Source organism: Mixophyes fleayi, chromosome 6 (assembly GCF_038048845.1).
Source record: "Mixophyes fleayi isolate aMixFle1 chromosome 6, aMixFle1.hap1, whole genome shotgun sequence".
NCBI lineage: Eukaryota > Metazoa > Chordata > Amphibia > Anura > Limnodynastidae > Mixophyes > Mixophyes fleayi.
Window position 1 is genome coordinate 124,525,361 of NC_134407.1, and position 22,909 is coordinate 124,548,269.

The following is a 22,909-nucleotide window of genomic DNA, read 5'->3' on the forward strand; positions in this document are numbered from 1 at the left end:
TCAATATACTATTGGTTTTGGTTCATAGATTTGCAACAATTTACTGTAACAGTATCCAGAAGATTCTGGATTATGTCATAAAATGCTCCTGTTTCATTACGGAGAAGCCATTTATTGCAGCAGCTCTGATTCAATATCCAGTATAATCCATAAATACTGGCTTAACAGGTCTGAAATGCTAGACCAGTATAGTCTTCTTGCCCATAAACATACAGTCTCTCTCTCTCTCTCTCCCCTCCCCCCCCCCCCCTCACCAGCATTGCAAAACTATTAGTAGTGATAACAACTAACAAAATGAGGATGAAATATGAGTAGTTTAAAATAGCAAGTTGTGTAGAATAGCCAAGAAGAGGAGGGATTGGCTCATACATAGACATCAGTGATGGTGTCCAGTCTTTTTTTTTTTTTTTTACTTTTGAGTCAGTCCAGGAGAAACACAAACAGTAATGGAGTGTCAGTTTATATTCTATTTACATGACTTGGATAAAACTAGGGAAGAGGGAATCATGACCAGAAACCACATCATTGTTACTGGTCCTTCTTGCTTTCTATTGGAATATTATCCTTCTCAGTTTCTGGTTCTGTATCTTCTTGATTCTTCCAAAGTTTCTTTGCTTTCTGATATAGTTCATTTAGATTGAATTCTCGGATAACATTTTCCTGGAAAAGGTGGAAAGGAAAGGTGCTTATTAAAATTAAAACCACAAGTTCTACATAGGTGAAACTTTGTGCTACTTGCTTTCAGTAGCTTTTATATTTTAATTCTTTGAGAACCCAATTCCACTGGAGTAACAAAGCATGGGTGAAGTGATGACAACTGATTGCCTGGTCAGAACCAATTCAATGTAAGCAGAGCACAACATGGAAAGTAACTTTCCACCACAGGTTACCTTCTATGGACTGCGTTCCTTGTTCCCAATGGTGGAATACTGACAGGATAGCTAGCCGATATGGGTACCCTATTGCTAAAAGTAACTGCATCGACTGCTACTATGTGATGCAGCGCGTGATAGGGTGTAGGAGATTGTAAACATTACCACTGCCGGTGGCAGATACCAATTACGGGCGCAGATCATAGTAGCTTGTAGCAAACAGCTCTGGAACGCAATACCAAGCAGGATGCTTGCTATAACATACTACCATCTTCGCCTATGTGATCGGTGTCAGCGGTTACTAGTGCAGGCTGCTTGCCATGAACTGTGCCTTGCCATAATTGTGGCATCTGTGAAGCTGCATCATGCAACAGGGAAGGCAGTAAGTAGGGTTAGGGACTGAACAGCAGAGGAACAATGACCAATATTTGGATAGACTCTTTGCCCAAATACAAATGTTATAATTACAACAAAAAATAAAAAACAGAATATTTAGAATCAGACAAGTAAAAAGTACTAAGCAAAGATCACATTTGAGGTTAGTGTACCTGTAATGGTATAGTGCTCTACTTCAAAATTTAAGCTTTATAAGACACCTCCCCCCCTACTATACTAAGATATTTGTTTCCCAGTCTAATACCACTGAAAATTTAGTTCTGTATATATATTCTCTTATGATACAAAGGGCACTTATATGGCAATATTCTAGCTGCATACAGTAAGCAGTAAGGCAGTTATACCAATGACTTTATAAAATGCTATGGGTAAAATTCAGCAAATGGTAACTTTTGGTTGCAAATCACATAGGAGGTCTAGTTACCTGAGTGAAGCTCCATGATACAGCACGGCCTTTTTTATCTACTTGTGGTCGCCGAAATACCTCCTTACCACCTTGAAACAGGATGACGGTGGGGAGCTGCTTGGAGAGGGGTGATGTACTGACATTGTATCTAAAACAATAAATGTCACATTTCCACGAGAGGGACATAATTTGTCATATAATAAGGGTGGTAGGAAATAAACACTATTAAAAGACATACAATTTTGGGTGGAGATCCTCACCTAGAACTGACATCTGGATATCTGCCTATATCAACTTTACCAAATTTCAATCCAGAACAGTTATACCTGTTAATAAAAATTAGAACATTACATAATAAAACTATTTAGGAACAAGCCGTGGATGTAAAATCTGTGACTGCATAATAGGCTCACAAAGGGAAGAAGGAAAACAATACTTACTTTAGAGACAACTCTGCATATATAGGAGCAAAAGACTGGCATTCAGATGACCAGTTTGCAAAAAATTCTACTATCCAGGAAACACGGCGATCAGACTGCATCTCCTCCTAAAGAAAGTGTTATATCAGTTAGTGCATATAGCAGAGTTAAAGGCATTCTAACATTCACTATATCTTGTACAGGAAATACAAATTAGTCTCTTTTTATGAACAGATTTAGTGAAAAGTGTACAATATATTATTGTAAATGTTATTAGGGAATGCACCATTTTATTGTGAGAATTATTGCACATTAAGAAGACTAAATCGGGTCCCACACTACAGAAAATTACTGCAGATGCAATTTCTGTAACAATTTTTACCAATGACAAAGTCCCGATGAGCATGTGTGCACACCTACACGGTTTACCTTCAGATTTGTGCTCTTCATCTGTCAACCATTTACAGAAAAGATTGTGACTAAACTATAAAGAGATCTGCCTATACCGCTGGTCGCAAACTGCATATACACTTCCTCGTCAGACTGGTGGTCAGTGGCTGTAGTGCTCAAATAGTCCCTGTTCTAGTAGGAGAAACAATGGTTTATTATATTATAATAGGGACTCTGTTAGACTTCAAGAGCCGGATGGGAAGTAAAAACAGCTGGGTGGAGCACCTGGGAAAAAGGTGCTGGGTCCAACACTGGTACAATAAAACAATCGTGGGATCATGCGATATCTTACCAAATGGTCATCTATCATGTGGTTGGTACAATACTTGAATGTAAAACCGGTCGTGTGTACCCAGCTTAACAGGAGGATTTTTGAAGACTCAAATAAATTCTCTAAGCCACTGAGTAAAAACACCTTTATAAAAACTAAGCAAATTTCTTCAACAAAACATTTTTTTATACATCCATTTCAAAATACACATAAGAAAAGTACAAAAGGGAAAATATGAGAATGTGCTGCTAAAAGGCACACAAAACTTAAGAGTTTACCAGGCCCCCCTGAGAAAAAGTGCCAAGATGCCAATTTACCTCTATTGTTTTGTCGTTGAAATATTTGATATGTTCAGGACCCATATACAGAGGAGGTTTACATGTCATGAGAAAGACTGGAGAGAAATAAAATAAGTTAGTTAATAGTTCTGAGCTCATACTATATAAATGCCAATACACCATATAAACCCATAGCATTGATTAATGTCTGTCAGTGTAAGTAGTTACCTACTTGACACAACGCTAAGGGTAATGTCATGCGAGTGATTAAAATGCTGACTTTTAAGTGCAAAGCTTAAGTACTAAAATTACTGGTTCATAATAATGAATGTAGACTACACACTCGCATTTATATGCTCTACTATTGCTACTTCCAAGCCCCATTCACTACAGAGTGCTTTAGCGATTAAATGCAGTGCTTACAATTCAGCATTTAAAATTCTTGTTAAAAATACCTTTAAAGGATATTCTCTTGGAACACCACAACTTATATCCAAACTAAAAGGTTTAGTTATTGTATGTGCAGGAGGTCCATCAGATCCCACCCAACATTTTGTGTATGTCTGGCACCAGTACTGGATGCTGCTTACATTCGCTGGCAGTGCGGTGTCTGTGTACAACACGTTGAATCTCTGGTTGGACGGAGCAAGGAGCGCAGACCTTGTTTAAACACAAATTCCAAACTATTGACGTCATTATCTCAAGTATAAGATTAATATAGTAATAAATAATAGTAATAATTACATACACTAGGATGTTTGGGTGTTCATTAGCGATCAGTTATGTAAGCTTTATATGACACATGGTGATAGCAGGGTCCAGGAAACAGCTTTTTCCATTTCTATAGCTAGCAGTCAGGTTGTATGAGGGCAGATGACAGTCAGCCAATTCCTAAGTGTGTGGACAGGAACAAACCTATATTCTACATCTAGGTCCTTGAAAGGCTTAAAAGAGAACAGAGCTCTGCCAGTTATTACATTATTACTACATTATTTCTCCAATGTATTCTTTTATTTCCTTTCTCCATTTTAAACCAGCCAGATTCAGTTTTATGCATATAAAAAAAAAAAAAAAGAAAAGCGTAGGAGTCTGTCTTATAAACACTTAACTGTAGCGCTACCAAAGTTAATAGTGTTTATATTATGATCTCCTCTACCCTTCTGAGCATAGCGACCATATCCGCAGGGGCGCCGAGACATGGGGTAGGGGGGGTTCAGTACAAATTACCCAGGCCTGCCGGGGGAACCCTCTGGGGCTCTATATCCATTTTGAAAAAAAATATTTTTTGCCCGCGGGTGTCGTGCGCCCCCCCCGCACATCTACCTGTGAATGGGGGAGGGGGGGGGGGGGGGGGACGGCGACGACCAACTACCTTCCATATTGGCCGCAGATCCTTGTGATCCGTACCCCCTCCCCTATGTGTGCCCTGTCAGTGAGAGCCCCGGGGTCACATGAGACATGCACCACGTGACAGGTGCTGTCCCATGTGTGAATTGCTGTGGATTGAACAAAGTAAGGAAGTGGGGGGGTGTTAATATAGTAATATAGATTGTGTGTATTATGTTTATAGTGTGTGTGGGCAGCATGTTAATATAGTATGTGAGGGAAGGGGTGGTCTTAATATAGTGTGTGAGGTAGGCTATTTAATAGTGGAGTGCAGATGGGGGCTTTTTACTTAATTGGTGCTATTTGATTTGTGGGGTGATGGTGGGGCAATTTAATTTATTGGTGAGAATATTAAACTTAATAGCGGTGCCTATTAATTTAAGTTGAGGTGACAGGATGTTGAATATGGGGAGTAGGGCTATTTATTAGATTTGAATATGCATTATTTAATGCCGTGATGGCTGTGGGAAATGGCTATATTTGTTACAGGTAAATGCCATTTCATTTATTGCAGGGGCTGGTTGGAGGGAAATAGGTCTATTTATTAAATGTGTTATTTTAATGTCAGGGCTGGTTGGGGGGGGGGGGGGCAATAGATCTATTTAGCAAATGTGAATATTATTATTTTAATGTTGGGGATGGAGGAAGGTATAATTATAAAACATGGATGCTACTTATTTAACACCAGGGCTGGTTGAAGTTTTCTAACTCTCGTACCCATTTTTTTTTCTTTCAAAAAGGGCATCCAACATTCCAGGATCAAGACAAGCAACAACTGATCTGAAGACACCAGCAGCAACAAGTGGTGAAAGGGACAAGAACAGGTAGGAGAGCAGGACAGTCTACCAACTGTCTTGAATCTAGTGAGAAAGTCCCGAATTTGGGCGACTGTCTCTCTTAGTCAGGTTTTGGTCTGATTGCAAGGACAGTTGGGAGGTATGTCCTGCTTCACTGTGTACTGCTCATGAAGGCACAACTGTGTGCACAGTAATGCCTGTGCATTGATAAAATGTGTCTAAAATGATAACCATATTACATCATTGGGGTCCCCTGTCTAATATGCCCCAGGCCCCCGAGGACCTTAATCCAGCTCTGGGCCAGGGTGTCAGATTGATCCCTTGTTTTCTTCCCAGTACCACCCCTCATATTATTTGTTTTAGGTTAACCCTGTCACATCATCAGTGATTGAATCTCCCCCAATATGTCAAGCTTAAAGTGCAGCCACGCCCTCTGTTGACCATGCTCCCAACTTGACTACACCCCTTTGGCAGCGCCGCCGCACAATGGCAGCATGCAGCACCCTTACTTATCACCTGTGGAGGGGGGTGGGGGCAAAAAAATTTACTGTATCGGGGCCCCAAATTTCTCTTGGCAGCCATGCCATGGTTATTTAAATTTTAGTTTCATCATTATTTTCTACAAACCATGCATGTTTCTGGTAGGATAGCATTTTATTCTGTTTTATTTTCATTTTGATACATTTTTTACTTCTATTTTACACTGTTTAATTGTATCTGGATATTATATGTATTATGTTCATACTGTATCCATATGATTTTGCATCTGACATTATTATTCACACCATTATTTTCAATATTTATTGTTTATACTATATCCCACAGCGCGCGCGCGCACACACACACACACACACACACGTTACATATTGTCTTACTCATGAATCCACCTACATCCGACCCCAAAGACCATCTTAACAAGGGCCCATATTGGTCCAATAGACTTCCACCGACTATTCAGCAATTTATGTACCAATTGGTGCTTGACTAAGGCACACCAACCATAACTAGTAGCAACATACTTTCCAATACTTGACTTTATGTAATGACTATTTTAACAAATTTTGATTAAACCATATATCTGTTTACCATCCGTTACTACCCACCCTCCCAATTCATAGTGAAATATTAGAGAATGACATCCCCAATAGGGGTATCCCGAGAGCAATCCCCTCCCTTCCTTCCCCCATGTTTTAAGAGAGCTAATCCCTGCACACTATAATGTAACATTCCGACAGGGAACTTAAAGCATAATATTGTAGGCGGCCTGCATTAAGATATAACAATTTAGTAATTGTCCCTTTGGTGAAGGATTACTAAGAAGGTCTCAAATAAAAAGGACAAAGGTCCAGCACTGTACTCCTCTCACCTATTAAGGTCCTACTATGATCCGTTTCAAACAGACTGAGCAGAGCTAATGCACCACCTTTATGAACGTCCCATTTACATAAGTGGGCACCTAGGAGGGGCACTGACAAAACTGCAACCTATATGAATCAGCTAAACGAAGCACCATGCTTCAATAGTGTTTTTAACAAGAAGCCAGTCTTGCCTAGAAATAAATGTACCCCAAAGAATCCATAGTCTTTCCTTAATGGTCTTTTTGCTCCCAACAAGTTCAGTTTTATATCTGTGATTGTTACAAGTATATAAACCAATTGAATGAGACAGGAATGATTGAAATACAGGGTGGAGATGCATTCTACCTACGTTGTATAGACAGACATATAGACCATGCTACAGCACTTACCTAGGCACAGGGTGATATACAAAAGGCCCATACGTAGGTCCAAGCGGAAAAACAAGATTGTGTTGGCAACTTTACTGAACATGAATATGTTTCCAACATGCTGTTCAATAGTAACTGCATAAAGGGATAAAGATTGTAATTAGTATAAACAATACATAAGAGGGTTCAACACAACAGACTTCATTCAAAAAAGCATTTTATAAAATGAAAAGCTAAAACAAGAAACCGTTTCCACCAACTGACCTAGGTTTGTCCCAGATGCCAGAGCTCCCCCTTTCTAAATCAATACAATAACATATGTTTATTAGTATCTTGTGATCGACTACTCCCAGAATGCATTGCGTATATGCATTTTTGTCTGCCACGCTATGTACTAATTTTTAATTAGTTCTCTGATCATTTACATTTAAGATAATCTAGGCAATTTAGGATTTAGCCATGAGCCAACATGCTACTGTAACCAATCTGGATGCTGAAAGGACATGTTCAACCCAAGTTACGTGCATGATTATTAAAATTAGGTACTTTAGGAAGGCCAAAATAGACAATTTTCATATTTCTATTTTCACAAGAATGTAAACATACATTTGGCAGGTTGATTTCTTTCACCCCTCTATTTCTGGCATAAACAAAGATTAGCCTTGGTTGCTAAATGGAAAGAAATATACTGTGCGATTCTCTGCTAATGTTTGAGGTACCCAAGTTTCTATGCTGCCAAACGCACCAACTTTTACATTCTCTTACATTATTATTATGAATTAAAAAAGGCACCTCAGATTGCGTAGCGCCGGATACAGAAGCAAGTAACAAATAGATGAGGTAATACATATCAGCAGCACAGACGAGTGCGAGTAATGCTATGGGGACACTTACAGAGTGCAGCAAAAGATGTGACAAGACGTACGAGGGACAGGAGACAGACGGGGCACAATTGGTAGAGCGGACCCTGCTCACGAGGGCTTACATTCTAAAGGGAGGGGTGGTAAGAGACAGTAGGACGAACTGGGAGAAAAAATCTAGATGGAATACGAGGAAGAAGAGGTGATGGATATAATGGTTAGCAAGTGGTAGGATAGGGGAGCTTGAAAAGGTGAGTTTTGAGTGAGTATTTCAAGGACTGGGGGAGAGTCGATTCAGACGGGGTAGGGAGTTCCAAACATTAGGGGCAGCACAGCAGAAGTCTTGGAGGCAAGCATGGGAGGAGGTAATGAGGGGTGAATTGAGGCGGAGGTCAGAGATGTAATGGGGAGAAGTGTTGGTAAGGGCTTTGTAAGTGAGGGTAAGGAGCTTGAATTAAATTCTGAAACGGATAGGGAGCCAATGAAGGAATTTACACAGAGGAGAAGCAGCAGAGGTGCGGTGGGAGAGAAAGATGAGCCTAGCCGCAGCATTCTGTATGGATTGAAGGTCAGAAGTGCGAGAGTGAGGAAGACCAGTGAAAAGGAGGTTGCAATAGTCGAGACGAGAAATGTGTGAATGGACCAGGATTTTGGTTGCTTCTTGAGAGAGGAAGGGATGGATTTACATTCAAACAGTGACAAACTGCAAAACACTTACTACTACGTCTGTTCTTCATCATGACTATAGCGCTGAGGAACATCAATATCTCCACTTCCCTCTGCAAGAGGAAAAAATAAATAAATGACAATATAAAACCAATGCTCTTCTCCCAGCAACAAACTGTACGCAGTGGTGTTTGATATTTTTTGTGTAATTGTTTATTGAAGATTATATAAGGATAGAAAAATGATGTGTACAAACATTTTAGATAATAGCAAGATATATGCATAAGCTTCACATTTTCTCAGAACGTACACAATTATGCAAGGAAGTAAAAAGGGGTGAAAGGATAGGGAGGTGGGAATACAATGGCATTTAAACATTCCTGCTGCAGATGCCAAGCAGAAGAGGCACCTGGCAGAGACATCCTTACCACTCAGTGAACTGGTCACCTTGGCATCTGCAACCAGAGGTGGTGACTCCCCCACATAAAGACTGCTGGCAGCCAGGTAAAAAAAATAAAGAAATCATTTTTGAGCAGGTTTCCAATCCTGCAGTGTATCCGCTCACAATCAGGATCTCCATAGCGTTTACATAGTCGCAATCTTCAGTCGGTCGGGACTTTCTTATTCCAGTAATTCGCAGAATCAATGTAGGCAACACATTAGGCGGAAATTTCTGTAGTGTGTACCAAGCCTAAGGGCTCTTACAAATTTATATTGTTGCCTTTGAAAGTCTTGAATCCTGTGGAGCCCTTATCCACTGGCCAATTCAATAGTCTTTCTGCAGCAGGCTCCTAGCAAGCAGTTTGAATTGTCTCCCTCCCACCCCATTGTTTACAAATGAAGGAATGTTTATGTCTTTTGAAAATAAATTAACAACAAGGATTTGAGTAGGTTGAGTTATCTTTACATCTTTTCATTGTCTTGGGGGAAGGGGGGACATCACCATGCTTGTTGTCCTCCCTATTTTATTTGTAACCATCTCAGCCAGGCCGTCTAGCAATGGTGGTGGTTAAGGAATTCAGGAAGCATATTGTTCGATCCAGGTTTTCTATTTATGCAAGTCATCAAGCTTTCCCATTGATTTTAACAGCCCATTCATTTCTAAGCGACAAATCCCATTGTAATGAATGGGATATTTAATTGAATGGTAAAAGCTCTTACATTCTTGAAGGATTCACATACACATGCAAAGCATATCATGTAATAACTGCATTTAACGTGCATATCCTTGTGTTTATAGGATACAGACGATATCAAATCACTTTTTCTTCACTTGTAAGAGCATGCATTTATTGTGTGTGCAAATGCTTCCACAAGAGACTTGCACAGTTGTTATGCCTCACTTAGGGGTAGCTCAAGCTCCTGTAGTAAGGCTCGGACCACCCTAATTATAAATATAACAAGTTTACACTGTTTGCTGCACTGTGACAAGAGGCCATGAAATGTGAAGGAAACATAAAAAAAAGAAAAAAAAAGCTATTGAGATTTTGTGTGCAAACGTTCTAATTAAAATCACCGACTTGTAAAGTCTGCATATATGCATCCATATAACGATACAACAGTGGTCATTGTAGAGTAGGGCCAGTGACCTAGGAGCATATGCCCTTGAACACCTGAGATATCCTCACCCAGTCAAAGTCACAGGGGTTGCCATCCTCTCGCTGGGACGGCAGCGCGGTGCACACCGGCGGCACTTTTCTAATCAGGACGAACGAGACGGACAGCAGAGCGGAGAGTAGGTAGTACGGCTGAGACACCCACCGCCATAGTCCGGGCGCAGCGTATATAAGAGCGAGAAGCGGAGTGATCACCGCCATAATGACTGAACACTAAAAACCAGTAACCTAGCCAAAATCAGCCGCATTAAACAAGAATACACTGACCAATCACAGCGCACTATATAACACGGGCGAATCAGATTTATGGTTACGTAAAACCACCCCTTTCGACCCCGGTCTAGATGTGACGTCAGACATAAATCGCCCAACCATGAATCGCAGTACAGGAGGCGGCTCTACATAGGATGTGGATTACAGCCTAGAATGGACCTGTTTACTGGGGAATGCATACCTCTGCATTTGATTGGTTAGCTACTGAATACGTCCCGCCTCTCCGCCGCAAGGAACGTATCAGTTAGACATGACAACGCAGAAGGCGGGATTTAGTATAGTGTTCCTATTGGTCAATGGCCGGAAAGAAGCCACATATGATTGGCCGATCATTCGTGCAAGATGATGGAGGGTTTCTCTGGCCTCTTCGCTCCTGCAGATCCGCCGACAGCACTGTCTTCTGGGCCGGGGGTACCTGCTGTTGTCTCCGGTGGTAGCGTAGGGTTCGGGTCAGGAAAGGCTCATTCTGTCTCTGGTGCTTCCAACCCCTCTGTTCCCGGACCTCCTCTACCCCCTCCCCCGTCACTGTCTGCGGTCCCATCTGGAGAAGATGCAGCCCGAAGATCTCCGGGGGGGCCCTTTTATCTGCTCAAAGATATGCCCGGTGAGTGTAGGAGCCGGGGACATGTCTTTTCTGTGGATATGTATGAGGTCTTTCTCGATGACCTTGTATGAAGTCATTCTGTATAGTCCTGTATCACATGAAGGTATTAATGACTGTTTACACCCTGCAAAACGTAATGATGGCAGGAGTGCTGTGATGCGTATAACCCTAGTGACTTCACGGTTATCTGTGTCTGTCCACAGCACAATATTGTAACGTATATAGAAAAGTTACTATGTGATATTATATGAGCTGCAATCTCATGTGTGCAAATAATGGCTACCTCCACTGTTTGCATGGGTCAAATCCAATTTAAAGGCATTCTAGTCTAAACATATTTCTAACTTGGGGTATGTACACTGCATTGCCAAATATAATAAGGTGTAGCCACATACCAGTGTGTTTTGCCATTTCAGCCACATCTATTGCTATCCGGTACATAAAATCAAGCATACAGCCATGCAAACTCCTTAAACAAACGTTATCAGTAGAGTGGGCTTCATTGAAGAGAGGGTCTTTCAATGTGGCACTGTCTTAGGATCTCCAATTTGGTTGTCAAACTTCTGCCCTGCTACAGCTACCACGGTCACATGTAAGTGCTGTTATTGTGAAGTGGAAAAGTCTAGCAGGAACAACCGCTCAGCAGCGAAGCTGTAAGCCACACAAGCTCGCTGAATGAGACTACTGAGTCTGAAGCCTAAAAAACAAGTTTCCATGCAACGCTCTAGAGACTAAAACTGCTTCTTGGAGCAAAGTTGGCAAAAATACTGTTCACTGGGAGCTTCATGAATTGGACTTCCATGGTTGGACAGCTGCACATTATCCTCAGGTCACCATGCGCAATGTCAAATGTTTGAAGTTGTGTTAAGCATACCACTATTGGATTCTGGAGCAGTGGAAATGGTTATCTGGAGTGACGTTCTGGGTTTGACAGATACCTGGGGAACACTTTGTACCTGAACTACACCTTTGTTCCAGTGAAGGGAAATATTAATGCTACAATATACAATGATAGTGTAGAGAATGGTATGCTTACAACTTTGTGGAAACCGTTTGTAGATGGCACTTTTCCTGTTTCAACATGGCAATAAATGGTCCACAAAGAAAAGAAAAAAAAGTTTTGCACTTTTGGTGTGGAAGAACTTGACTGGCCTGCACAGAGCCCTGACCTCCACCCCACCGAACACCTTTGAATTGGAATGTCGACTCTGTTAGGTTGACCAACCTTAATAATGATCTTGTGGCAGAATGGATGGAATTCATGCAGCTCTTTTCCTAAATCTAGTGGAAAACCTTTCTAGAAAATTATATTCCCACAAGGGTGGGACCAACTTAATTTTAATTCCCATGTCCTTGTAATGAGATGTTAAACAAACTCACATGGATGTGATGTTCGGGTGTAGTGTTGTAGTGTGTGTATGTATAATATTGGGTTAAGAGAGACATGTTTTGAAATCGTTCAATCATGGAACACATAACACATTTGGTTTGACTGTATGAACCTTGGTTTCATAAATTCATACATCCTAACATTTGAGATCCTGGAATCGGGACAGGGGGCAATGCATCTCTGTCAGACATGACTGCGCCATGTTGGGGGCATCCAGCGCTAAGCTACCTCTTAGCAGTGCCCATGGTATATTTTATCTACAAGCAGAATAGCACAATATAATCTATCGCCTAAGCGTAGTTACAAATAATATATATGTGTGTATCTCACTATGGCCACTTTATTGGGTACACCCGCTCATTAATGCGATTATATAATTCGCTAATGTGGAAGTAACTCATTTCGTAAAAGCATGCAAGCTTGATCAAGAGGTTACGTTGTCGTTCAGACCAAACACTTTGGAATGATTGCCTTAATTGGAGAGGTCTGAGAAGAATGGCCAGACGGATTCAAGCATCTCTGAACGCTCAGAATGTCGAACCTTGCAGCAGAAGACCACACCAGGTTTTACACCTGTCAGTTAAAATTGGGAAACGGAGGCTACAGTGGGCATGTGCTCATCAACACTGGATTGGTGAAGATTGGGAAGTCTTCTGGTCTGACGTATGTTGAGGTTTGCTGAGACTTGCAGATGGTAGGGTCAGAATTTGTCATAACCTGGATCCACCCTGCCTTGTGTCAATGGTGCTGGCTGCTGATGGTGTACTGGTGTGAAGAATGATTTTCTGGCACAGATTAGGCCATTGATACAAATTAAGAATCATTCAAATGCCATAGCCTCCTTAAGTATTGTTGCTGACCATCTGCATCTATTTATGGTCACAATCTACCCATCTTCTATAGGCTACGTCCTGCAGAATAACGTGCCATATTACAAAGCACACGTCCTCTCAAGCTAGTTCCACTAATGAGACGGAGTCAAATGGCCTCCACAGTCACCATTTTGATTCAGTAGAACATCTGTAGTATGGTAGACCAGTAGATTCACAGCATGAATGTGCAACCGACAAATCTGCAGCAACTGCATGATGGTATCAAATCTATATGAACCAGAATCTCTAATGTTTCCATCCAGCATCTTGTGGGTTGTGCCTACACAATGTAACATTTACTTATTTCTTTACGTCGCCCTCTCACTAGGACTATTTTTGGTTGGCAATGTTTTAAGCTGTGTTGGTGTCACATATGCTTTCTAAGTTGCATGTTTCTGATACTTAGAAACGCCTCTAAAAGTTTTGAGAATTTGTAGAGGAAAAAAAATGACTTTAAATTCTCCATAGCAGATAGTTTGAGAGTGTTTTAAAGGTTTTTCAAAAAAGTGTCAGCAGGTCCTGTTGACTAGTGACACACACATTTTACAGCTATCCAAAAAATGCTAAGCCTTCATGTAAGAAATAGACCTGATGCTGCCAACGATTGTTAATTACTAACTAAGCTATATTTTTTGGCTAAAATAAAGCAAGTTTTTAATCTTTTAGGTAGGCTACATAGTCTTTAAAAAAAAATAATAATATATATATATTTTTTTCTCCCTCATTCCAGGACTATCTGACCTCACAGGCAGTGTCAATCTTATACTGCATTATAATCTGGAACATTCCTTTGGCAAATTCTGTGGCAAAAAAGTCAAAGAAAAGCTCAGCAACTTTCTTCCAGACCTCCCAGGTGAGAAAGGAATACTAATATGTTTCAGATGGGCATATGGGAAACATCAGGTGAAGAGTAGCAGAGCGCAATTTGGAGCATCATCACCATTTATTTATATAGCACTGACATACTTATAAAGGTAGAGGAAACTGTAAGAACAATTTAACATATTATTATTAATTGTGGAACAAAGGAAGTTTATAAACCCCTCAATCTAAGGCCTAATCACACAGTAACTATAACATGTAAGAAAATATCCCATAAGGTTTTGACATTTGCATCAAATATTCTGAACGCTCAAAATTTGTGCACTTGCCGTATACCATATTCACTGCAGGGTAACCTCACTTATCTTTATACTCACGACAATTAATGTGGTAAGTATAAATAGAACTGGAAAAAGGGCATATATTTCACTAAAGGCAGTGGTGGTAAAGACCTTTTTTTTTGTTTTATTGCTTGATGAATCACTGATTTCCAGTATGAGACCTTAAGTCTCAGGCAGGGACATTGGTGATGCATTGTGCCACACTAGACTTTCTTGCGACAGCTCTTTTCTTTAAAAAAAAAAACAAACAAACTACAAATATTGCATAAATGTAAAAATAGTACGGCCATGGCTTACCAATAAAAATGATTTAAGTTCTTTTATTCCAGTGAGCACATAACAAAAAGCAATATTTCCTTTTCCTGAGAGCTTAACAAAGGGGCCTTTTGCCCAAAAATGTATTGTTCATTATGTGTTAACTTTAATAAAAGGTGTTTAATAATTATTTTATTGTGTCACGACTATACTATTGCTACAGTGATTTGGGGCTTCAGGCAACTGTCTTTTGGTACCCATTACAACATAAATGTTTGTTCAGGACAAGGATTACTCTTACAATGGAGTCTTGTGTATCCGATTTAGGCTTAGTCATCAGGTTATAGCAGGTTGTCTGGACAGCTGTATTGTTAAATGGGTCAGTGGTAAGTGGATCCCATCTTAATTGTCCACACCGCCTAAATGCCAATAAAGTCTGACCTGCTATAATGTTACCAGTGCTTTTATTTTGTTATTGTGTTTTCACCAAACTTATAGCTGTTCTAGGTGGCTTAAAATACTTTGATATCGAAGTCTAAGCACATCTAGGGGTAAATGTATTCATGTCCGGATTCTTCAACTCCGGCGTGTTCAGTGTCTTCGGCGATTAAATTTAAAGCGGCGCAGCATTGTAAAGGGAAGTTTCCCTTTACAATGCAGCGCCGCTTTAAATTTAATCGCCGAAGACGCTGAACACGCCGGAGTTGAAGAATCCGGACATTAATACATTTACTCCCTAGTGGCATGTAGGCTTATGTTTACCTATGTTATGTTCTATACATGTTTAAGCCATATATCTTTGACTTTAATAGGGTGCAAGTAAAATTAGTAATAAAAATCTTGCGTTAATATCTTGACTTTAGATACCATTATTTAGGTATCTGCAACTATTGGCAGTCACCAACGCTATGATATCCATCCAGTTACACAGCGTGTGTCGCACCAAAAGCATGTTCTTAATTTATTTGATAGTTTTCTGCAGTCTGAAATATAATTTGGCAACACTGCCTAAGTGCCGAACATCCAGATGTCATTAATTAGGCCACATTTAATGGTGTGCGTCAACTGATCAGCAAGATCAGTCTGTGTAGCAAGCTTTAATTCACAAGTTATATAGAGTGTGAATAGGTTAACGTTACATACGATGTTAAATATACATTCTCAGTTATGGATTTGTTGTTGTACTATTTAGGTATGATTGATACTCCCGGCAATCAGGATAATAGCAGTCTACGCTCTCTAATTGAAAAGCCTCCAATCTGTGGGAATTCCTTCACTCCTCTGACTGGAGCACTACTAACTGGATTCAGACTACATGCCGGACCGGTGAGAAATATAACTTTAACATATAAAGTGCCACACAATCTAAAATTCAAGTGGTCTTGTTTAAAAGAGCTGTTAAAATATATTTTAGATAATGTTATGAGTGTGAGGGAATCTATATTTTCCCCTGTGAACAGCTGGCTTCATGTCTGTCTGAAAGACAGAGAATACTCTTAGTATGACATGGCTGATACTCATATTGTTAATTGCATTTGGCTACATAGTAAATGTAATACTAACTGTATCATGCAGAGCAGTATAACATCAAACTGTAAACAAAAGACTTGGAGCATGCCATTGCTCAGCTGACCTGTTTTGTCTCCTGAGAACCTGCAGCCAGTGTAGGGGGGGGTGGGGGTGAATGATCAGAGTGGTGAAGTCATGCTGAGGGACTGGACAAGCATTCCTGAGGTCACGGTATCCTCCCACATACAGGAAGCTGATAGCTTTTTTTTTTTTTTTTTTTTTTTTTCTTTCTTATTCAATGCTACTTGCTGCTACAGAAATTGTCAGTCTTTAATGTCAGCAGATGGTTTACTTCCAGTGAGTGCTGATATCTAGGCAGGTCACTGGTGAGACGCCCATCCATTAATTAAGCCTGCGTTGTCATGCTGGTGCTCTGGCATTACAATACTTTTTATCCTGAAACACGAGCAAGTAGGATAGAATTGGCAATGAAAAATATATATTGTGTTTAGTACTAACATAGGTAAATACATGTCAAAATATCAGATAAGACCCTGTAGGCACTAGATCTTGCCTGCATTAATAACTTGGTAAAATTGGTGATGGGATGCCTTCTATTCATTCATGCTTCCTATATACTGACATCTGTTTAAAGTCCAGTCTGCTTTATGCTTGGTATTGCTGCATATGATGATGACAGTGCTACACATGCTACCAGATAACCTATTTTGTGTTGGCATATATAGCAGTAGTATGTGGTGGTAGTACTGGCTGACTGGACCCATATTTCAGTTCCAGAAAGTCCTAAACTTTTAGGGCCCAAGTCATTAAGGAACGTATATACCGCTATTGAGCTTATCTCTAGCCAAATTCACGCTGCGCATGCTCTGAACCGGAGGATACAAAACAGAATGTAGCTAGGTCCAAATCAGCTTTGAGCGCAAATGACACTTGCAGCCTACAATTTAAGGGAGTGAATAGGGTGGGGAATAGGCATATTCACATAGGCAATATACAGTAAGGGTGTCCCCGTGCAGCCACGTCCAAGTCAAACTCGGGGACACACAGAAGTAAGCTCGTTTCTGCTGTATCTCATTCTAAATACTAGTACTGACTGCTGAGTATGTATGCAAAAACGTGTATCTACAAATCGGAGCAACTGTAAAAATTTATTTTATGTACAATAGACATTAAGGACACAGATAAATGTGTTTCCAAGGGGGAGGGGTGGCTATTAATAATATTAAATTTCTATTAATCATAAATGACTAAATAGTGAGTTTATATTCCACATAGGTATTGCACATATCCTGCAGTATCTGGTCTAGTAGAGTGTAGTAAACCTACACCCGTAGTCAACACCACACGTATCTTTAGATCCGTTCCTTGATGACTACGGGAGTATACAGAGCCAATTTACTTGCTATTTTTAAAATGCACACAATGCATTCAGTATGCATTCCTTATAGACTTGGGGCCCTTGGTATCCAGCTGTATTTCTTTATGAGCAAATGTCTGGAACCCTAATTATTAACCCCTTGGCACAATCAGCTTCTGAGATCCAGGTTGTTAAGCGATCAGTGTGTCATGATGTCAAGTTTTTATCTTTATATTGGCTGTAGTTGTTGCATGAATTATTTACAGGGTGACTGGAGGGAAAGAGCAGACCTCGGTCTATCTAGAAAATCTTATGGATTACCTTCATTCACTACTGGATAGTGTTGACTATTTGAAAATGGCTTTAGCTCTGCTTAAACACTGTTCCCATAGAATGACAAGTATGGTGAACTACTTTTGATGATTTTTATGGGGCTAAATTTCTGGTGACATGTATTAACGTTTATTGTTTTAATGTTTACCACTTAACGTTTTACTTTAACTCCTGGTTTCCCAGCTTCCAGAACAATGCCGTTTGATGCACATACAGCCTCCAAAGAAGAAAAACAAGAAACACAAGCAGAGCAGAACACAAGAACCAGCTCCACCAGGTCTGTAAAGTGTGTATGCTCGCTATCGGTCACATGACTAGACACATGCCATGGACTAACTCTTCTTGTGTTTGTCACAGAAACCCCCTCAGACTCTGATCACAGGAAAAAGAAGAAGAAACAGAGAGAGGATGACCCAGAAAGACAGAGAAGGAAAAAGAAGGAAAAAAAGAAAAAGAAGGTGATGGCACAATCTAGTCTTGCTTTTTGTGAGACTGTCAGGAGTAATTCAGTGTACAGGGGCAACAGTCAGGAGTTAAGCATGTCCATTACATTACCACGGTAAATAAAGAGGCTAGTGTATTTGTTGTGGAGTATAGAAGTTGCTGAAGAGTTCAGCATTAAAGCGTAAGGCTCTTTATATAGGCAAAACTCTTTGGTGAAATAGAATATCCTTAAAATCCAAACCGTACCGCATATGATGACATTTTGGGGGGTATTCAATTGTTCCTCCGGGCGCCACCGGAACGAGCGCGTTAAAACTATTACTGTTTATACGGTAATTACTCGCTCAATTTCAGCTCACAGCTCCCTGAGCAGCGAGCTGAAATTGAGCGAGTAAATTACCGTATGAACGGTAATTACGCGCAATATTACAGTATAAATGGTAATAGTTTTAACGCGCTCGTTCCGGCGGCGCCCGGAGGAACAATTGAATACCCCCCATAGTGTCATGTAAGAATGTCAGCAGAGATGCTAAAGTAGTATAATAGCTGAGTTAAATAACTTGCATACTAAAACTACATTTGGTAAAGTGGTTAAAATAAGTTGACAAAATATTTTGTTTGGTTTATGGGGTGATGGTCAATAATGGATGTAAGGATGCTAAGATTCAGAGACCCTTCTTTAGTGTACTTTATTTTAACACTATCTACATTATATATGAGATAACGATATTTACATATTCCAGATATTTATCAATGTATTTAGGTTCCTAAAGGGAAGAAAAACCATAAGTGGATTAAATGGAAAGAGACTTTAATCTTATTTCATGTGGTGCTAGGAATAAATGTCTGAGATTGAAAGGATTTATTTTATATTGAACCTTTTTTTTTGTTTCAGTCTCTTTAAGACTGTCTGCTTGTCCTTTTATTAAATAACCTGCTCTTGTGACCAAGAAATAATTGTTTTATAAAGTTATATGTTGACGTACTATATCGTCATCAAGTGAGCACTAGTATGTGTTACATTTCTGTCTAACTATTGCACAGGCTTGACTTACACCACTATATTTGGTACATAGTGAGGGGTTAATTACTCTTGAGAGAGTAGCCACACCGATTTGAGCCATAATGGAAGGAGACTGGTGTTGTAATGAATTTTTTCATATATAGTTAGTAGTAGGGAATTTGTGTAATTGGTATAGCTACACTGCACCTAACCCAAGGAGCACATCTCCCAGACATTTAGAAATGTTCTGGTTATACCCATGGGATATGTGGGAGTACAAAGCTCTCTGTGTCTTCTAACGCTATAGACTTTGCCGTTTTCTCAATTTACACTGTTGATATGGGTAGGCAGAAAAGCCTATCCTGAAATGGCACATGGCTGGAGGTGACTGTCATTAGTCAATTTGGAGCTTAACCTCCTCCAGTTTGTGCCATTTTTACTTTCTCTATGGGGCTAAACTCTGATACTTTGTTCCCTCATTAAAAGTATTCAAATTTTAAACATTTCAGTGGCTTCTTTCGGGTTATTTGATGTCTACTGTATTGACCTATTAAAAAATAAATGCAGCTAAATGGTTATTACATGTGTGCTCTAGGGCTTTCCACTTATTTACTCCAACTGATAATTTATAATCCAGGTGTGAAATTACTAATTGGATTTTTATTTCTACTTTTTTATTTTTTTTTTTATTTTGTAGAGTCGCCACAGTCCTGAGCACCCAGGAGCAGGAAGCTCACAGAGTGGATTGCGCTAAGCATTCACGCATATTTGTACATATTGTCTTCTGTTACTTTTTTTTTTTTTTTTTTTAATAGGGTTAGTTCTTTTTAATAAAGCTCCCCCACCTTCTCCCTTCAACATTTGTGTGTACTGACTTCTCCCTTTGCATGATTTGCAAACCTCCTTTATACAAGAATATAAATTATTCGAATGTTTTCTCTTGTATTGGAACAGGCACCACTTTGAAAGCTTTGTTTAACTTGCACCAACAGATCTTCGATAGAGCTTGCATAATGTGATGCTCTCGTTTGGCCCAAGTGCTGAACTTCCTGATCTGTACAATCTGTAACTGACACAGATCTCACCATTTAAAGTTATATTTAAACTATAAAAATGAGAAATTGATATAGTGGCAAGGGCAACATAGCACAAAAATTAAAGGTACAATAGTTAGATTTATAATTAAAATATAACCTATAAAATAGCACAACGTTTTTATTGTGCTGGAGCTGCAGATGTATTTGCCCTCATTCTGAGGTGCCTGACACTTAAGTGCTGCAAATAGGTTCTTTGTATGATCACCATAGATACGGTGCCCATACATGCTACAGTTTGGACTGCCGATCTAGACCTAAGATACTGTAAATCGAAGTATATATGGGTCCAAAATAAGTAAGGCTGATCCAGGTCTTCAGCTGTGGATGACCAATCCATTGTTGGTCATGTGTGTTTGTCACCCAACCCTGCTAGTGGTGCCCCATTGGATCTGGTTGATCTAAACTTGTATGTGAACAAGCCTTACAGGGTTTTTTTTTTCTCTTTACTGGAAACCTTTTTAAAGTGGGAGGGTGCCATAATCCTCTAGAAACCTCAATTCAGTAATGGTATAAAGTGAAAATTGAGAGGCTACGATCAGGCTAGTGCAATAAATGAGGGATGGGAAAGTAAGGTATGGGTAATTAAGGTATGGTAGGGTCACTCTATCTTGGAAGCATATCAAGAACAGTTGGAACAATCTAAGGTGGATGGGACACAAAACGCATGCATCATGGCTCCCATATGAGGTGAGAGTGGAGTGGTTCTGCAGTTTTCCAATTGGATGCAATCTGACACCTATTGCAATTAAGACTTATCAGAATAGACATTGAGTATGTTTAAGAGTACCTAGAATGGGTTGTGGGAGGACTAATTAACATAGTGTATCAGGCATGTGGGTAAGGGTGGACTTTTATATTTTTTTTTTACACAGCTTATGGCTTGACATTCACACCATATGTGGACCAGGGAGCCCTTCCATACACAGAACCTCCAATATAAATTGAAGAGACAAGGCTAAATCTTGTGTAGCTGTATTAGCACTAGGTACCATACATAAAATAGTGTATGGGAATCTTAGGTTGCATAAAGGCATATTAGGGCTTTGGATAACTTTAATTGATGCCTAAATCTGAATCAAGGGTCTCTCCCATAGCTTTTTGTTTTGTCTTTTAAGGTTCCTTGCTATGAGACAGCAGCTGCCGATAGTGAACATTAGGCCCTTAGATGAACTGTGGATAAATTATTCCAGGGAAAATAGACAGAATGAATGGAGTGTAGTGTATAAATACTGTAACTCAACGTACTGATTGACCTGTTAATACTGCACCGTTGAATGAAGGTAAGGCTCTGCCAAGATGCAGTGTCTGTTAAAAACCTAAAATTTTGTTTGCTTCAGGGAGAGAATGCTCAGGATTTCAGACCTGGGGAAAAGCCTGGCTTGTTCCACACAGGGAATATCATAGTTTTCTGACGGTAGGTTAAACTACAGAGTGCCTATGTACCATGTACAAAATGTGATTGGACCACCGACAGGTAATGACACATTTCAGATTAGATTTCAACCCATATTGCTGCTGATGGGAGAGTGCTTTTACACACATTGTGCTAGGTGGGACGCTGTGTAAATTAACTCTAGGTTGGGTATTCCTAGCCTGAGCTCTTTGGCAAATCTACGGATAATTTGCACTCATACTCTACCAGTCCAGATGAACCTCATAATATTTTGTTGCAGACTCCTAAGTACTTTGTTTTGGGTGGTAATTGGAGGGCCAGGAACAGATTAAACTGTCTAGTAAAAATATTAATTTTTACAGCAATGGCATGTCTGAGCTAAGATATCAGGCAGTTCTTTCAGTTCATCATTTTTTACTTTTTCAGGTGAGTTGGGTAGTTGGCCTCCCTAAATCATGCTTTCTCAAGAGGAATCGCTTGTATTTTAGTTTGGGGTTGTCAGTGGAAATTGAAGCTCTCTGTTAGCTGGACTTTTATCTGAGTGGGTTCAAGTCCAATACTTTTGGTTTTATTGCTGTTAATTTTAACATTAGATAGTTCACTATATGAATGTATTAATTTCCGTTAAATAGGGAGGAAAAAAAGTGGTTGAGATTATAACTACCTTATGATCTTGAGAACCAACTTTAATTCAAGTGATGTTAGTCTACCATTATTCTGGGTGCAAATGACTCCATCATTAAAGCAAAGTTGTGGTGAGAAAGTTAACAGACGTGCCTGGTACTGCTGTTTTTCAAACACCATTAGTTTATTGAGGGAGTATGTTATTGGGTAGTGATTCCATTAAGGAAACTATCACTTACAGGGTGTGTTTTTTTGTTTTTTTTTTTGTTTTTGTGTTCTGGTTTTTCCTTTACAAAAAGACCTGTTGACTACCTTCTCTGAGTCTAATGCCACGACTAGGGAAGATAGATGCTGTGCATTTTATAAGTGAATCTGGTCAGTGGACATTCTAATGTTACTTAGTCTGTTGGCTAGGTATGATGGCAATT

General features: G+C 39.8%; 2 protein-coding genes across 3 annotated transcripts; one reads left to right on the forward strand and one right to left on the reverse strand.

Annotated features, from left to right (window-relative positions):
- Nucleotides 1-295: 295 nt before the first annotated feature.
- Nucleotides 296-10,418, reverse strand: TMX2 (thioredoxin related transmembrane protein 2). Its single transcript, XM_075217269.1, has 8 exons — nucleotides 10,156-10,418; nucleotides 8,580-8,640; nucleotides 7,023-7,136; nucleotides 3,132-3,208; nucleotides 2,115-2,221; nucleotides 1,935-2,000; nucleotides 1,693-1,822; nucleotides 296-660 (listed from the first exon to the last, which is right to left on the reverse strand). Exons 1-8 carry the CDS (start codon nucleotides 10,342-10,344, stop codon nucleotides 529-531), a joined length of 876 nt encoding a protein of 291 aa, XP_075073370.1. The 5' UTR covers nucleotides 10,345-10,418; the 3' UTR covers nucleotides 296-528.
- Nucleotides 10,419-10,707: 289 nt separating this feature from the next.
- On the forward strand, nucleotides 10,708-20,225 carry MED19 (mediator complex subunit 19). 2 transcript variants are annotated; one of them, XR_012693429.1, is made up of 6 exons: nucleotides 10,708-11,020; nucleotides 14,013-14,135; nucleotides 15,893-16,026; nucleotides 18,104-18,197; nucleotides 18,278-18,633; nucleotides 18,844-19,872. XR_012693429.1 is itself a non-coding variant. In XM_075217270.1 (6 exons), the coding sequence occupies exons 1-6, from the start codon at nucleotides 10,759-10,761 to the stop codon at nucleotides 20,119-20,121; spliced, it is 771 nt and encodes a 256-aa protein (XP_075073371.1). In that variant the 5' UTR covers nucleotides 10,711-10,758; the 3' UTR covers nucleotides 20,122-20,225. The 2 variants fall into 2 exon arrangements, 1 of the variants encoding a protein (XP_075073371.1); XM_075217270.1 differs by lacking the exon at nucleotides 18,844-19,872 and adding an exon at nucleotides 20,065-20,225 and having other exon boundaries at nucleotides 10,711-11,020; nucleotides 18,278-18,378.
- The last annotated feature ends 2,684 nt before the right edge of the window (nucleotides 20,226-22,909 follow it).

Bases quoted from the DNA above. Each gene is read 5' to 3' on its own strand.
- MED19 (XM_075217270.1), top strand. From the start codon at position 10,759: ATGATGGAGGGTTTCTCTGGCCTCTTCGCTCCTGCAGATCCGCCGACA. The intron at 14,136-15,892 runs GTGAGAAAGGAA...TGTACTATTTAG, and splicing joins CTTTCTTCCAGACCTCCCAG to GTATGATTGATACTCCCGGC. The intron at 18,379-20,064 runs GTGATGGCACAA...TTTATTTTGTAG, and splicing joins AGGAAAAAAAGAAAAAGAAG to AGTCGCCACAGTCCTGAGCA.
- TMX2 (XM_075217269.1), bottom strand. From the start codon at position 10,344: ATGGCGGTGATCACTCCGCTTCTCGCTCTTATATACGCTGCGCCCGGA. The intron at 7,137-8,579 runs GTAAGTGTTTTG...CCCTTTATGCAG, and splicing joins GATGAAGAACAGACGTAGTA to TTACTATTGAACAGCATGTT. The intron at 1,823-1,934 runs GTGAGGATCTCC...TTATTGTTTTAG, and splicing joins TATCCAGATGTCAGTTCTAG to ATACAATGTCAGTACATCAC.